General features: G+C 35.1%; 1 protein-coding gene across 6 annotated transcripts in view; it reads right to left on the reverse strand.

Annotated features, from left to right (window-relative positions):
• The window catches only part of ARHGAP15 (Rho GTPase activating protein 15), a 599315-nt gene that overhangs the window by 295020 nt on the left and 289665 nt on the right, over positions 1-14630 (reverse strand). For all 6 annotated transcript variants that reach the window (XM_029934637.1, XM_029934641.1, XM_029934642.1 and 3 more), the window contains 2 exons: positions 6493-6591; positions 5133-5262 (listed from right to left, as the gene is read on the reverse strand). In XM_029934637.1, the coding sequence (XP_029790497.1) occupies positions 5133-5262; positions 6493-6591 (229 nt within the window). The remainder of the gene's footprint in view (positions 1-5132; positions 5263-6492; positions 6592-14630) is intronic.

The following is a 14630-nucleotide window of genomic DNA, read 5'->3' on the forward strand; positions in this document are numbered from 1 at the left end:
GAGGGACGTAAAACTTGAGAGACTATTGAATACTGAAAATGAACTGAAGGTTGAAGGGGAGGGGGGAAAAGAGGTGGTGGTGATGGAGGAGGGCACTTGTGGGGAAGAGCATTGGGTGTTGTATGGAAACCAATTTGACAATAAACTACTTTAAAAAATTTAAAAATAATTTAAAAAGGAATAGGGGAGGAGAAAAAGAAAAACTGGATGGAAAGCAGTGCTACTGGAAATTCTTGGTTCCTAGGGCCAGAGGTGCAACGAACTCAGAACAAGCTGTTCCCTAAAAACAACATTCTAAATGATTACATAAGGTTTAAGTGTGCTTTTGTGGCTAGTGTGCGGTTTTCTTATGAAAATGTGTTGAGATCTAAGCAGCCCGTTTACAATTGGATTTTGAGAACATAGCTTACTTACTGTTGTGGATGGCCAGTGTTATAATTATTTAGATTAGTACAAAAAATAACTGCCTTCTCTATCAGACTTTTTTTTACTTGGCATGACCATGATTACTTTGCAGACAAATTTTTAAACAAAGATATTATTAAAGGTTCACAAGTATTTCCATTTTCTACATTGGATGAATATTTCATTCCAAATTTTCCATTCCTAGCTTTATTCTTGTAGCCTTGTACATACACCCCTACTACATACATTACTAAGGGGCAATAGAATTGGGAGATCTATATCTAAATGCTTTTAGGATTTCATCAAGAATACATTTATATGTTTGTTTTTTAATGAAGATTTAATCTAAAGACACCTAAAAGAAAACTGCAAAATAACATCTGCAAAATAACAATAATTAATAATAACAATAATAATAAAAGAAAACTCATTTTCTTTCAGTTCTCTCACTTTTTTAAAAGTTTATTTATTTTGGGAGAGAGGGAGAGAGCAAGAGCATGTGAACTATGGAGGGACAGAGAGAGAGAGGGGTGGGAGGAGAGAGAAGCCCAAGCAGGCTCTGCACTGTCAGCACAAATCCTGATGTGGGGCTTGAACCCATAAACTGTGAGATCAATACCTATGCTGAAATTGAGAGTTTTAACTGATACTTAACTGACTGAGCCACCCAGACATTCCTCAGTTCTTTTACTTTTTGATTTTATTCTTTTAACCCATGTTCATTTTGAGGTGCATATTTATAATGCTAAAAGTGTCAGTTTTATATAAGAGTTATCCAAGGTCTCCACACATGAATTTTATAGTTCAGCATTTGATTAGCATGAGGTATATTACTTCTAAGGCAGAGCCCAAATACAAAACTAATTTTAAAAAGTTGAAAGTGCAGATGAGTGAACTCAGGAATTTTAGTTGTGTACCTTCAGCTATATCTGTTAATGAAAAAGAATAAATATATGAGTAAATGAATAAACTCAAGCTATGCTAAAGGAATAATGAAATGTCTAGATGCTGAATCCTTTCCACCAACGGGAACTTCTTCATGAAGTCCTGGGCATCAAAGAATCAAGCGTGTCTCTTGGCTCTCTTCTACTATTTCCTGGGGAGCTGCTCCCAAGGACACCATGGCTGCCATTTTCACCGGGGGAGTCGCCAAGAGAAAGACCAGCTGCTCATATTTAGATTTTACAGCACTGAGTCCTATACTCAATTCTGTTTCCTATCCCCTATTTTCTCTATACTTGAGCAGAGATTTAACAGTAAATATGCCCTGCTCCAGTCTTCCACTAGACACTACCCTCGGTTCCTGCCCTATTTTGGGACCATCTTTTTGGGGACACAGAGTTCCTACTCATTAAGTACTTGCTGTGAGCTAAGTATTTACATATCCCATTTCAAATATTCACACGATCCTGCAAGGACTGTATTAGACCCATTTTTATAGACCGGCAAAGTAAAGCTCAGAAAATTAAGAAACCTCTTCCAGGGCATTTGATGCAGGATTTATATTTGAGCCTTTCCTCTTTGCCATCAGTGGAAGATACTTCTCTTTCCTTGGAAAAATATGCTAGCAGTTTCTTTGATTGACTCTCCACTTTCCATTAACAACCCTCCCTGGAGAGCTGCTCTCCCTCTCATCCCATGCTGGTGTCCTGAATTTCCCACAGTGATTTGGCCCTTACATCGAATTTTCTGGCTTCTTGTCTATTCGACTCAACTGATATCTTAAAATATCTGATTAGTCCTTAGTAGTGTTGGCAGGTTAGAATCATATTTTTAAAAGGAAAGTATATTTAAGCACTTAACTTTCACAATTCGCTCATTGAGAGCACATAATTTTTCCCATGTTACACAGAGAAACTGGACAATGAAATGACCACCTGTTAGCTGCTAATGATATTCACATGCCTCTAAAAAAGTAATTCTGGCTTTATCTGTCTACAATCTTGGCGATGAAACTCATGGGAACCTCAAGGGCACAGGAAGCCAAAGGCAGCAAACTGACAATAAAGGTTGTGCTTAGGCTACTAATAAGAAAGGAGATACTGTGAATCTCTAATTCCACATAAGTATTTAATCTCAAGAGGGTAACATAAAACTGAATGCATGTTTTAAAAACCTAAGTTTGGGTGTTCAAATCTAGGACTTAGAGGGGTTTCACACAGTATACTTCTTACTTGAAAAAATATTTTTAAAAAACATCAACTATAAAATATGCCAAGTGTGTAGTCTAATTTGTTATTGTGTGGGGTAAGTCAATCATTATGACTTTGAAATGAAAATCAATACATAAATAGTGAATGAACTTAATTTAAAGTAATAGATGGATATTAACTGTATTCTACATTGCAAATATATATTCTAGCCTTAAAAAGGGCTTACAACTATAAATATCCATGAAAATATAGAAGTGATGCATTTTCTAAAATTAGGACTAGCATTAAAGATTAAGTGAACCATTTGTTTTAATAGATCAACCCCCAGAGACATCTGGGTTTAATTCTTTTGCTAATATGTTTCTGGGTCCCTGTTAAGTTTACTGACTCCTATGGATCTCATTTTTAACGTAATATTTCCATCTAAGTCCAAGGTTGATATAAACTAAGTGTACCTTTTATTTATTCACTTCACCATAGTATAATGGTTAAAAGCAGAGGCTCTAATATTAACCTGAATGGATTTGAAACTTGTCTCTGTAATTGGTCTTTGTGCAAATTGCCTTAATTCTCTGGACTCCAGTTTCCTCATCTACAAAATAAAGTCAGTAGTAGTACCTGACTCACTAGGTTAGTGGGAGGACTTAAGTAAGTTAACATAGATAAGGACTTAGAACAATGCCTAGTGAAAAGTAAGGGTTTGATATTTGCTGACTGCCATTATTTTTTATCTGCAAAGGAAAAAGTGAATAGGAGGTCACCAGAGAATTAGGTACATGTTTAAATGAGTAGAATAAATCATGTCTCTTCACTTGTCTCTAGGCAGGATTGAGTTTAAGCCCCAAATAGACAAATGATTGTCTTTCTCAATCAAAAATAAATACTAAAGAGGAGTAGCTGGCATTTTATCTGTAGGAACTTGTTTCCCCTAAAACATTTAAAACATAGAAACATCAGAGTTTCTCAAACACTTCTACAAATCTTTATTTTCTTCCAAGCTTCAGGCTTTAGGAGCATGTCAGGGTATCTTCCAAATCTCCACTAATCATTGCCTCATACATCCTATTATACACACAACAAAATGGTCATATAATTAACAGCAACATACTCAACACACTCACACACCATTAACATTCTCACAATTGAATTCTAATTCTAAAATCTTGCTTTAAATTTGATCCCATATGAAGTAAAGGGGAACAGTGACCAGGAATTAAAGGGAAACATTCAAAGTGAGAGAACTCCAAACTGCCCCCACCTTATGGAGAAATCTTTTTAAATGGCATTGTGAGCACTCTACAAAATAACTTGATTTGCAAGCACCATACAGTTTAAGACATTAACATTGATCATTTTAATCTCAACACAATTGGCTAGCTAAATATGTTTCTAGCAGTTGTTGTATTGTGGTATGAGTTTTTGAATAATGACTTAATTTTGAAAGGGTGCTTCTACTCAAAGTTGTCTTGCTATTTCTAGATTCTTAAGCTCTAGAATAATTTAGCTCCGGAAGATATGAGATATGCTATATATAAATGGCTTCTCTCTTCCTTGTCATATGCGTGTGAGAGTGCATCTATGTTTATATATACATACATATAGATGTATATATATGTGTATATATATATAGTCTTCCCTAATTCACACAAATATATGCATATACACATAGAGCCATTTAGCAGATGTACTCATGTTCATGTGTAGATATTCTGTTAAAAGCCCTTCTCTATTTATGGAATTCTCTTTAATTCAAAAAGGTAGGATGTAACCATACTGATCTTAGAACAAAGGGAGTTGGCAGAAAAAATAGCAATTCAGAAGATTGAGGGTAGCTAGGTCGCTGATCCTTGAAAGATACTATAATTTTTTAAGAATTTGGGAAGTTGGTTTTCTTTGCTTTCAGAGAGAGATACCTTTCAGGAGGCTGAAATCCAAACCAACTGTGAGATACATGTGACACCTTCTCATAATCCCCTTTTATTGAAGAGGAAGCAGGTTGGGCAAGGTTGAGAGATATAGTCAAGCTCACTATATGGTGAGATTGGACCATTTTACTCCAAATTCATTTCTTTCAGAAATTAGAACTAGGTATGTATGACCTGGCAGAACATACACTTCACACACCACATTTCTAAATCTTTTCGGTGGCCCGAAAGTGTAGGAAGTTGCCTAGCCTGTTGGTTTAAGTTGAGCCAACTGTGGTGGTCACGCACACATTTTTTAATGTATGGAAATCAAATAGTCAGCATGCCAAGGTTTAGAGATACTTGACATTTCCCACTTTCAAAATCAATCACCAATCTGAGCACCGTGGCTATTACTCAGAGATTCAGAGGTTTGCTGTAAGCAGAGACCATGACCTTGGAGCAATTATTTTCTCAAGAGGCATTACCAACAATGACGCGAGCAAAGCACCCAGACTGCCCTCCAGTGCATGATTCCCTGACCAGGAAATGGCTGCGAATCTTCCATGAGTAGTATGAGCTTGGCTCAAATCTTATTTCAATGCATTTATATTTCATAAGCATTGCATTTAGACAACGTTAAAATCAGCAAGTATAAAAGAATACTTACTTAAAGATTTTCTGTGCTCTGGTTTCTGTTCTTTGATATCATTATCATAGTGACTTAGTAATTCAGTACTGGAGGATCTCTGGATTTTGAACAGTTCCAGGTTTCTTGATGAACCACTTGGATCCTTTGGCTAGAAATATCAAACAATTAGACTTGAATAATTTTACAAGGCAGAAAGTATTCCCCAGATAATTTAGGGATCTATTTGACATTAGATTTAAAGGGAAGATTGAACTAAGATAATTATTTTGGGATAGGGCCTTTATGCTAAGCTCAATATTCAAATTTAATCATAGCCATATATATATGTGTATATATATATATATATATAGCTACTAAATGCTGTACATCACCCCAAGTACTCCACATGTATTAACTCAATTAATCATCACTGTAACCCTATGAGGTAGATATTATTATTACCATACTTTCCAGACAAGGAAACTGAAGCCAAAAGAGATAAATTTGCTTAAGGCCACACAGATAGTAAAGGATAGAACCAGGATTCAAACTCAGGCAGTCTGACTCCAGGGTCCAGTCTGACTGACAACACGATCTGTGTGTGGGTGGGTGAGTGCGGGTGTCAGCACTCAAGGATGCCTGGATAAGGGGACTATATTGATGATGGAGGAAAGTCAATTTGTTGTTTTTTTAAGTTTTAGCCCCAAAATGAAACAAAGAAAGATTGCAATTAAATAGCACTAAAACCACACAGAAAATGCTGTCTTTTCCTATTGTGCACCTTATTAAAAGCGCTCAAGAATATTTCTTAAGATTTTGCAAATATCAGTGTCCTAAAATTAAATGTTTGGTCTTGAATCTGTATAAAATGGTAGTTTTCAACAATCTGATTTTCTGAATGTATGATTTAGGGTAATTTCATAAAGTTTCAGATTCATAATTTTCATGAGAAGAACAATCTGGCCTAGCTGGAAGAACAATGAACATCAGTACAAAGGATTATTATTTACTGGTGTTTGAGCAGTGAGTATGGGCTCAAATACGTTGGTGCTTATTTTCAAGAATATGTATTACAGACTGCATGAACTGAAAATATGAAATTTCAGTAGTCATCAAGTGCTTGTGTGCCTTTTACAGCCTTTAACAAATGAATATCCATATTATTTCTGGGGGGGGAAATGAATGCCCTGTGTTTTTGAAAGAGAAATCAGATGACATTTAGCTCCACAAACCATGTCTGTTGAGAAGGTTTTTAGTGGACTCTATTTAAACTTAAAATAACTTAATATCTCTTGATCTGCAGGATCCATTGAAATGTGTGTGTGTTATATGCTTAAGCAGCACAATTTAAGTGACAATATTTTAATTAATAAAGGTAACAGCCAAAACAAATACATACCAATCTGTCAATTGCATTTTTGATAGCGTGGAACCAATCCAATATGATGAAATCAATATCTGACTGTAGAAGGAACTCATTTCCTGATACTGTTGTGATCTGAAAAAAAAATTGACAGGTAAGCAAACCATATAAAATAGATCTCTTACATTAAAAAATGAACACACACACACACACACACATACACACTGTTTTAAAAACACACTTCAATACACCAAAATATTTTCTTGTATTCCAGTAATTGTCTTTCTGGGAACTGGGAGACTAGGATCGTTTTGAACCTCTCTCTATAAACTGTTTTTTCATGTCATAACAAATACATTATTGTTTTAATAATAGAACGATTAACTCAGAGTAGGACTAAAGCTGAATTACTCCAACTCAAGTAGAAGCAAGCCAGGAAGTTCAGAATAATGCAGACAGTATCCACTTAAGTTAGAACCTCAGAAAAATGCACCCGGGTGTGTCAGAATTCATTCTGCACTGTTGGCTCTTTCCTGTTTGTCTTTTTCAAATCTAATAGTATCTCTATATTTGATTTCCTTTTATGGAGGGCTGTAAAACAGATTATTTACCAAAGAGACTAATGCAGACTTTTCCAAAAGGTCATTCGAATGAATAACATTTGGCTATTTCTACTTTCCTAGCATAAAGATCTATAGGAAAGTAATAAAGGACCTATTTCTCTACAAAGGGAGTGTATTAGAATAAAACTTTATTTACATATTTGAACCTCTCATGGAGAGTATTTATCAAATGAACATCCCCATTCCAGACTCTCAGGGCGATTAAGTAGTTGACAATATTTAACATGTAACTATACATTTTTCATTACACCGAATCTTTTCCTCCCCAGAATTGTGAGAGAAGAATGTGACCCTATAGAAACAGAGCAAAGCTCTCTATTTCACACATAAAAAGCTACTTAGAGATGAATTTGATTAGAGTGGGTGTGGACACGCTTTTTGTATAAGGCCATCAATCTGAACTGTGAAGACTTTCCCTTTGTATTGACTTTTTGTTTCAACAGGAAGATGAACACTTCCTAACTACTGTCACACATCAAGCAAGGCTTCGGAGGTTTAGAGGACTGACATTTCAAAACACTCAATCAGGAGCTAGTCACCTCTTCTCAGCCTCACTTGCTCTGAATGGGAGGTGAACATTGAAATGTGGCACAGGTTCAGAAAATCGCAAATCATGCTTCAGGATGTCTCTATAATTCTATCATTAATATGACAATTATTACCCCAAATAGCTCACTCTGAAGGTCTCAATGATTCTTATGACAACATTTAATGACAATGGTCCTGGAGTTTTAAAGAAATCTTCGGTTACACGCATACATATATATTCACTTGTCATTTATTTTTAGAAAAACTATATAGAGATGAAACATCACTCAGTGTTACAGTGCAACCCTTCTTGATTCTGACATCTTACAAGTGTAAGGAGAGGACTGTCCAAGTATATGTAATAATGAGAAGTGAAAGATTAGAAAATAAGAGGAATTTTATTATCCAGATTAGAATTTGACAGACTACCAGAGCCAATCACTCTTTTATCTTTTAAAGAAAAATTGCATGTAAGATTTCAGAGGCTCAAAATAGCTCCTAAAGAGTCCTCTGTTTTATGTATCTATTACAAGACAGTTAAGCTGATGTTTGCCTAATTATCTGAATACCCAAGCAATGTTCTTCACTTACATAAAGTTCCAAATATTTACTTTGTAAAGTGTTGCCACAGAAATAGTAATCTAAAAATATGTCATTTGTGACTAACCCAAGAAAACTAGTAATGTCCTTGACCTCTACCTTCATCCTAATCTAACTTTAAATGTTTTGATTATGAATGTAGGATGTAACATCAAAATTTGTTAACATGCACATAGAAATATGGATTAGCCCAAGCACGACATGCAATCTAATATATTTTTCTGCCATTATAAATAAACCATTATTAAAATTGTAAAAAGAAACATTTCAAACTACAAGAAACAAACATAATTAGATTTACTATATTCTGAGGTTTTAGGAAAGAGCTAACACAGTTCACTTTTCAGTCTAGTAAATTCAAACAGTGATAAAATGTAAGTACCTCGGCAGTGCATTTGCATTTTTTGATGCATGCTATGCAACGCAAAGGGGATCTTTTACTGCCAACACAACCAAAAACAAAATGTATTTTAAAAGTTTCTTTATACAAATATATTACTGCATTAATCGCACATACTCAGTGATTTATGAGTTCATTTGAGGAAGCTGGATCAGAGAACTATATGAATGCAATTCATTCAAAATCTACTATCAGAAAGATACAGCTCACATTCTTTCCTCCGCCTTCCCACTAATCTTTCCAGTTACTAGGCAGTCTGGAGAAGTCTGCTACTGCTCTCTACAGTTTAAATGCATCCACTTCTTAATTACAGTCAGTAGTTGACTTTGTTCTGCTCCATCCCAGCCATTCACAGGAAAGCAGTTTCAAAGTCTTTGCTTGAGCCCATTTAATTCAGGTTTCTCAATCCACATTTTTACATGACCTCTTTAAGGTTTTCTGATAAATGGTTTGCTGAATCATATCTGCAGTTTGAACAATCGAATTTCAACACTCTTGGGGGGAAAAAACCCATCAGTAAAAACTGCTGGCTTTGACTAAACCTTTTGATTGAGCAATTCCTGATGGCAATGTAAAGTGATGTAAAACTAATAACAGACACAGAAGATTTTAGATTAAGCCATACTAATGTGTTCTTTCTATATCATGTTTTGCCCAAGTGACAGATGCTGGTGTGAGGTGGATGAAAAATTAACTTACAGAAAACACAATGGGTTTAGGCAAGAGTGGCTGGTCTTCATTTTGCACTGAAGCCTACTTTAGACAAACCTCTCTTGAACTGCCTCCTTGCCACCAAGTCGTATTTTAAAGACTGCCACCAAGGCAGTCTTAATGAAATGTGCTAGCGTTGTCTATAATAGATATCTTTAATTACCCGTCTGGGGAAATTTGCCTCAAAGTTTTCACACTGGATAAGGATCTGTCTGAATTCTTGCCGGTGACACACAGATGCTTAGGAAATCATAAGAGCATATCCAAGAGACAACATGAAGAACAGACACATTCTTTAAGGCTTTTTGGTATTATTTCAAAAACAGTTTTCCTCTGGGCTAGGACCCTAGGTCTGTGACCTTGCTGTGGTTCTTCTGAAGATGAAAGCAGGTATCTCCCAGTTCCCAAACTCCACCAATAAACAAGGTGTAAAGAAGAAATGTGTTGTCCAGGCTTTCATTAACACATGGAATATTGTTATGCTAATTTAAATATCTTTGAGGAGTTTTAATGAATAGTGTTTACGTTTATTTAAATATTGCCCCTGTCAGTATTGTCAGTTAAGTATCGGTCTTTAACAGTATACATAAAGTCTGACATTTAGTCTTGTCCATGTTAGAATTTGTAGATTGTCATGTATACTATTAAAAACTTCCATAATTTGGTTTACCAGAATAGAAACAAAAACTTTTTAGAATTTTACATTTTCTCCTAATTATAAGAATAATTGTGTTGGGGCGCCTGGGTGGCTCAATCAGTTAAGTGTCTGACTTCGGCTCAGGTCATGATCTCATGGTTGTGAGTTCAAGTCCTGTGTCAGGTTCTGTGCTGACAGCACGGAGCCTGGAGCCTGCCTCAGATTCTGTATCTCTTTCTCTCTCTGGCCCTCTCCCACGTATGCTCTCTCTATCTCTGCCTCTCAAAAATAAATAAATGTAAAAAAATATTAAAAAAATAGTTGTGTTATGAAGAATTTGGAAAAAATAAAGATAACAAAAAGCAAATTAAAACTATTCATGACTCTGCAAAGTAAACACTGTGGGTATTTTAATTTAGTTATTGCCACCCTTTTATAAATAATCAAGTATTTGTGATAGTGATCAATTTTCAACTTTATGCCACAGATAGACACCTTATCAGTAAAACATATTTGATGGCTAACTCTTGTTGGCTATGTTCTTTCTAGTTGACCGCAAATGCATGTTGAGAGGCTATCAGAAGTGCAAGAGATAGTGAGTGATATGCATTCCCCTCTTTGATGGTAGCACATGTCCTACTGTAGAATTAATTCTGCAAATAATTCTTTGTTCAGGAGACTGAGACGGGGTGTTTCTGACTGAATATCCCCCAGTCATCCATTGACTGATTGAGCCTCCATTAAGTGCAAGGCACATTGCTAGGAGCTAGGGACACTCCCCCCCATCTTCAAGAGTTTACAATCTGTTTGCATAAATAGGACATATGCATATAAAGATAAATAACAATAGGAAATGGCTTCTACTAAATCCCAATGTGAATGGCACAGACAATGCTCATGTCAAGATTTCAGAGTAGGGAGTAATTACTGAAGACACATTTACATCATGGAATTATACATAAACTGTTGGTCATGATATGTTATTCCTTAAAGGTTGATTGTATCAGAACTTTAGTATATTAAGGATATGAATACTACCACTTGGTATGCAAAGTAATATCAGCTTTAATGATCTCAAAGCACATAATAAACATCCTTCAAGTGCAGTTTCCCTTCACGATCATAAAGTAATTTTGCAAATGAAGAAAATCAAGCAAATGAGGAAAATGAGAATGCCATTCTATCAAATTGGCATCCTTTTAAATGATAGAATTAAGAGATTACAAAGATCTTGGTTTCTAGTTCACTAGTCCTCAGCAAACAGTCTTATACAGTCAAGGACTCTGTGCAGTTGGGAAAAGGACTATGATGATTTGGTTTCTGTTATGAAATCTGGAATTAGACCTAAGAAAAAAGTTTTTTGTTTCTTCCTTGTTATGCTAAAGATAGCCCAATTTTAAAAAGATCAGACCATGGGGGAAAGGAAGGGGGGAAAAATAGATACAAACAGGGAGGAGGCAAATCACAAGACACTATTAAGCAGAGAGAACAAACTAAAGGTGGATGGGGGTGTGCAGGAGAAGGAAAATGGCTGCTGGGCATTGAGGAGGACACTTGTTGGGATGAGCACTGGATGTTGTATTTGCTGCCAATTTGACAATAAATTATATTCATTAAAAATATTAATGTCATTAGAACGTATTAAATGAATATTTTCAACAAACTCTGGGTCTTAATAAAAGTCTTTGTTTAAATGTAAAATAAATAAATAAATAAATAATAAAATAAAAAGATCACCCAATATTCTTATTCAGATATTTCCTTTTTTTTTCTTCAAAAACAACCATTATTGTTGCCCTAAAACAAGATTAGGGCATCCAAAAAATGCCTTCAAATCTTAGAAAGGACTGAAACAATCCTACATGTGAACAAAGTATCATTCATATTTTGCTTAGGATCAGCTTTTAACTATGAGCCAAAGGAGAATTTATTTTATCTTAATGAAGCTGAAACTGTATGTAAGCAACATAATAATATTATATTTAAAATAGCCAAAGAGCCCTAAAAAATGTTAAATGATATGGCTACAGTGATTCTACAAATCACTGGATTACCCATTTAGGAGGAATGGGATTTAATTACTATTGTATTTGGAGACACTTTGGGATTCATGATGAAGTCATTAGATTTGAATTAAATTAAGTGGATATAAAAATTTACGTCAAAATACACTAAATTTATTTGAATTGAATAGAATTATTTTAGAAATTAATTTTGGCTCTCTTTTGACTTCTAACTGAATAAAATATAGGTATATATTTTGGTTACATTATAGTGAGAGCTCAAGACCTAAAATTGAGGAAATGATTCTAAAAAACCCTCAGACTCACATTTTTTTCATCTTGCATCACACTTCACATATATCCATTTGATATAGCTGATCAAATAAAGGTTGTCGTGGCTATACTAATAGTAAATTACTTAGTCTCAAAGGTGTTTATGACGACCAATGAAATTACATTATCAAACTGCACGTCTATCTCAAATTACAGTCTGGTTGGAGTAACTCCTAACATTTTCCTTAACATGTTGAGCAAAGTTAACATAAAACTGTGGGTAAAATATCAGTTAGAAGTAAAAGGTCTTCAATTTGTCTTTCCAAAAATGTTACTTGTTAAAACATTTTGTGAGAAAGTATCTGCTTTGTGTTCCCAATGTTGCTAGATGTTAAGTAAATATATGCTGATTATAAGAAAAAAAAAAGTTGCTTTGGCAACTCTCTTATTAAAATGCATTTGTAACCCCCATCTGTCATGAAAGTTTTGAAAAGTTTGTTTACTTTGGAGAGCAGCCTTATCCAGGGTTACCCTAGCAAACAATGAGAGCAGTCTTCAGAAGTTGTGTGAAGAACAAGCCACTAGGGATCCATTTTTGTTTTAATTGGCACACACAAACACTTCTCTGGTCTGTCAAGAAGATCAAGCTAATATGCATGGAGGGTGTTATATTCTTAGCTTTGGGGAGCAGTAAAGCTCCCTTTATTTAAGTAATTTAAATGATAGACTGCAAAAACTTTGCAAGTCAGAAAAATGTTTTATACTTTCTTAGGGAATATTTGTTTTAAGCAACGGAAAATGTTCTACATATCTAAAGATGTTGAACCTTATGTTATAATTACCCTCTTTCTTCTGACTCTGTGAAATATTCTTAAATCCACATGCTACTAAATAAGGCTAGCCACCAATGGATCCTGAATTTCCACAACTCCCCCCTGTGCTAACAAATGTGCGTTCATTAGTTTCCAGATGTTTATTGGATATGTTTTCAATGTGTTTCGGGCTGATTGATTTGCATGTACATTTATTGAAACCCTCAGTGGTGTCATCATATCAAAATAAACTGCTCATGTAAGCAATTTCTTGTTTAATGGAAAGTAAACAAATGTTGGGCTACATACACAACAGATCTCAAGTGCATTCCGAAATCTAAGGTTTAAGACCAACCTTTCAAGAAACAGTGCTTTTTAATTGAAATTGAGTTGTACCTCTGACACCCAAATAATTTGGTTCATGCATTCTTACAACACAGATTTGTAAAATTGGCCCTATAGTGAATATTCACGTCCATATCACTTGCCCACTCTACCTTTCTATTTGTTAAGGAAATACCCAAGCCTCAAACCTATTTCAATCAACTGTTAAACAAAAACTCATGTGCATTCTTTTATCTGTCGGAAAATATTTTAAGTACTGAGAAACAGTCTTCTCAATATTCATGAAAGAATACTATCCAAGTAATTAGTAGATAGTTTAGCAGTTTCCATAGTTTTGCAGTCAGCTACACCCAAACTTTTGCCTGTGGTGCTCATATGAAAAACGACTGAAAAAGTGACTAATCAAAGCAGTTGGTGTATAAAGATATCAGCTTAGAGTTTTGTTGCTGTCAACATTAATCTCTAAATTTGAGGGGAGCAGTTACCTGTAGATAGACCAATCATCGTACGACTCATGTCTGCTGGTCCCCACTGCTCAGTCAGTCTCTGCCAACTAGATTGGCTTTTAATCTGAGCTATGTTCATGGTGCAGAATTACTCATTTAGTCATGTGACATTTGGAAATTTGCAGCTCCCACTATTTTCAAATTGGAATGATTTTTATTATTTCTGTTATTTATATAATGCCCAATTAAAAAATTAATAAATACAGAAGTATAAATATAAAACCTCCCTTTCCCTGAGGTATACTAAATTATTGTCTATCCTTCTATATTTTTGACCCATGGATTAACATTATATATATGTTTACTTTATAATGAAAATATCATGTTATGGAAAGGTTTTATCCATATAAATATCTATAGTACTATAATCTCCCACATGAGTTGAATAATAATATCTTTTGGTTTCCCCACCATCTCATCCACATTTTCCTCTACAGTCCATATTCCATATTGCAGCCATAGTGATCTCTCTGAAATTTGGATCTGATCAGCCTATTCCTCTACCTGAGATCGTTCTGAGATTCCCCACATCTGTTACATTGCAGCACAAACTTTAATTCAGCCTCCCAGACCCCGTGTGCCCTGCCTATGCTGCAGTCCCCTGCTCTATATTTCCCTCTGCATCTGTATGATCCAGCCATATTGAATATTTTTGCTATTCCCAAGCGGTCCCATACTAATTTTCATTTCTTCTCTTACAGCCGGTTGTTTCCATTGCCCAGAACGCTCTGGCTTT

Source organism: Suricata suricatta, chromosome 3, assembly GCF_006229205.1.
Source record: "Suricata suricatta isolate VVHF042 chromosome 3, meerkat_22Aug2017_6uvM2_HiC, whole genome shotgun sequence".
Lineage (NCBI taxonomy): Eukaryota > Metazoa > Chordata > Mammalia > Carnivora > Herpestidae > Suricata > Suricata suricatta.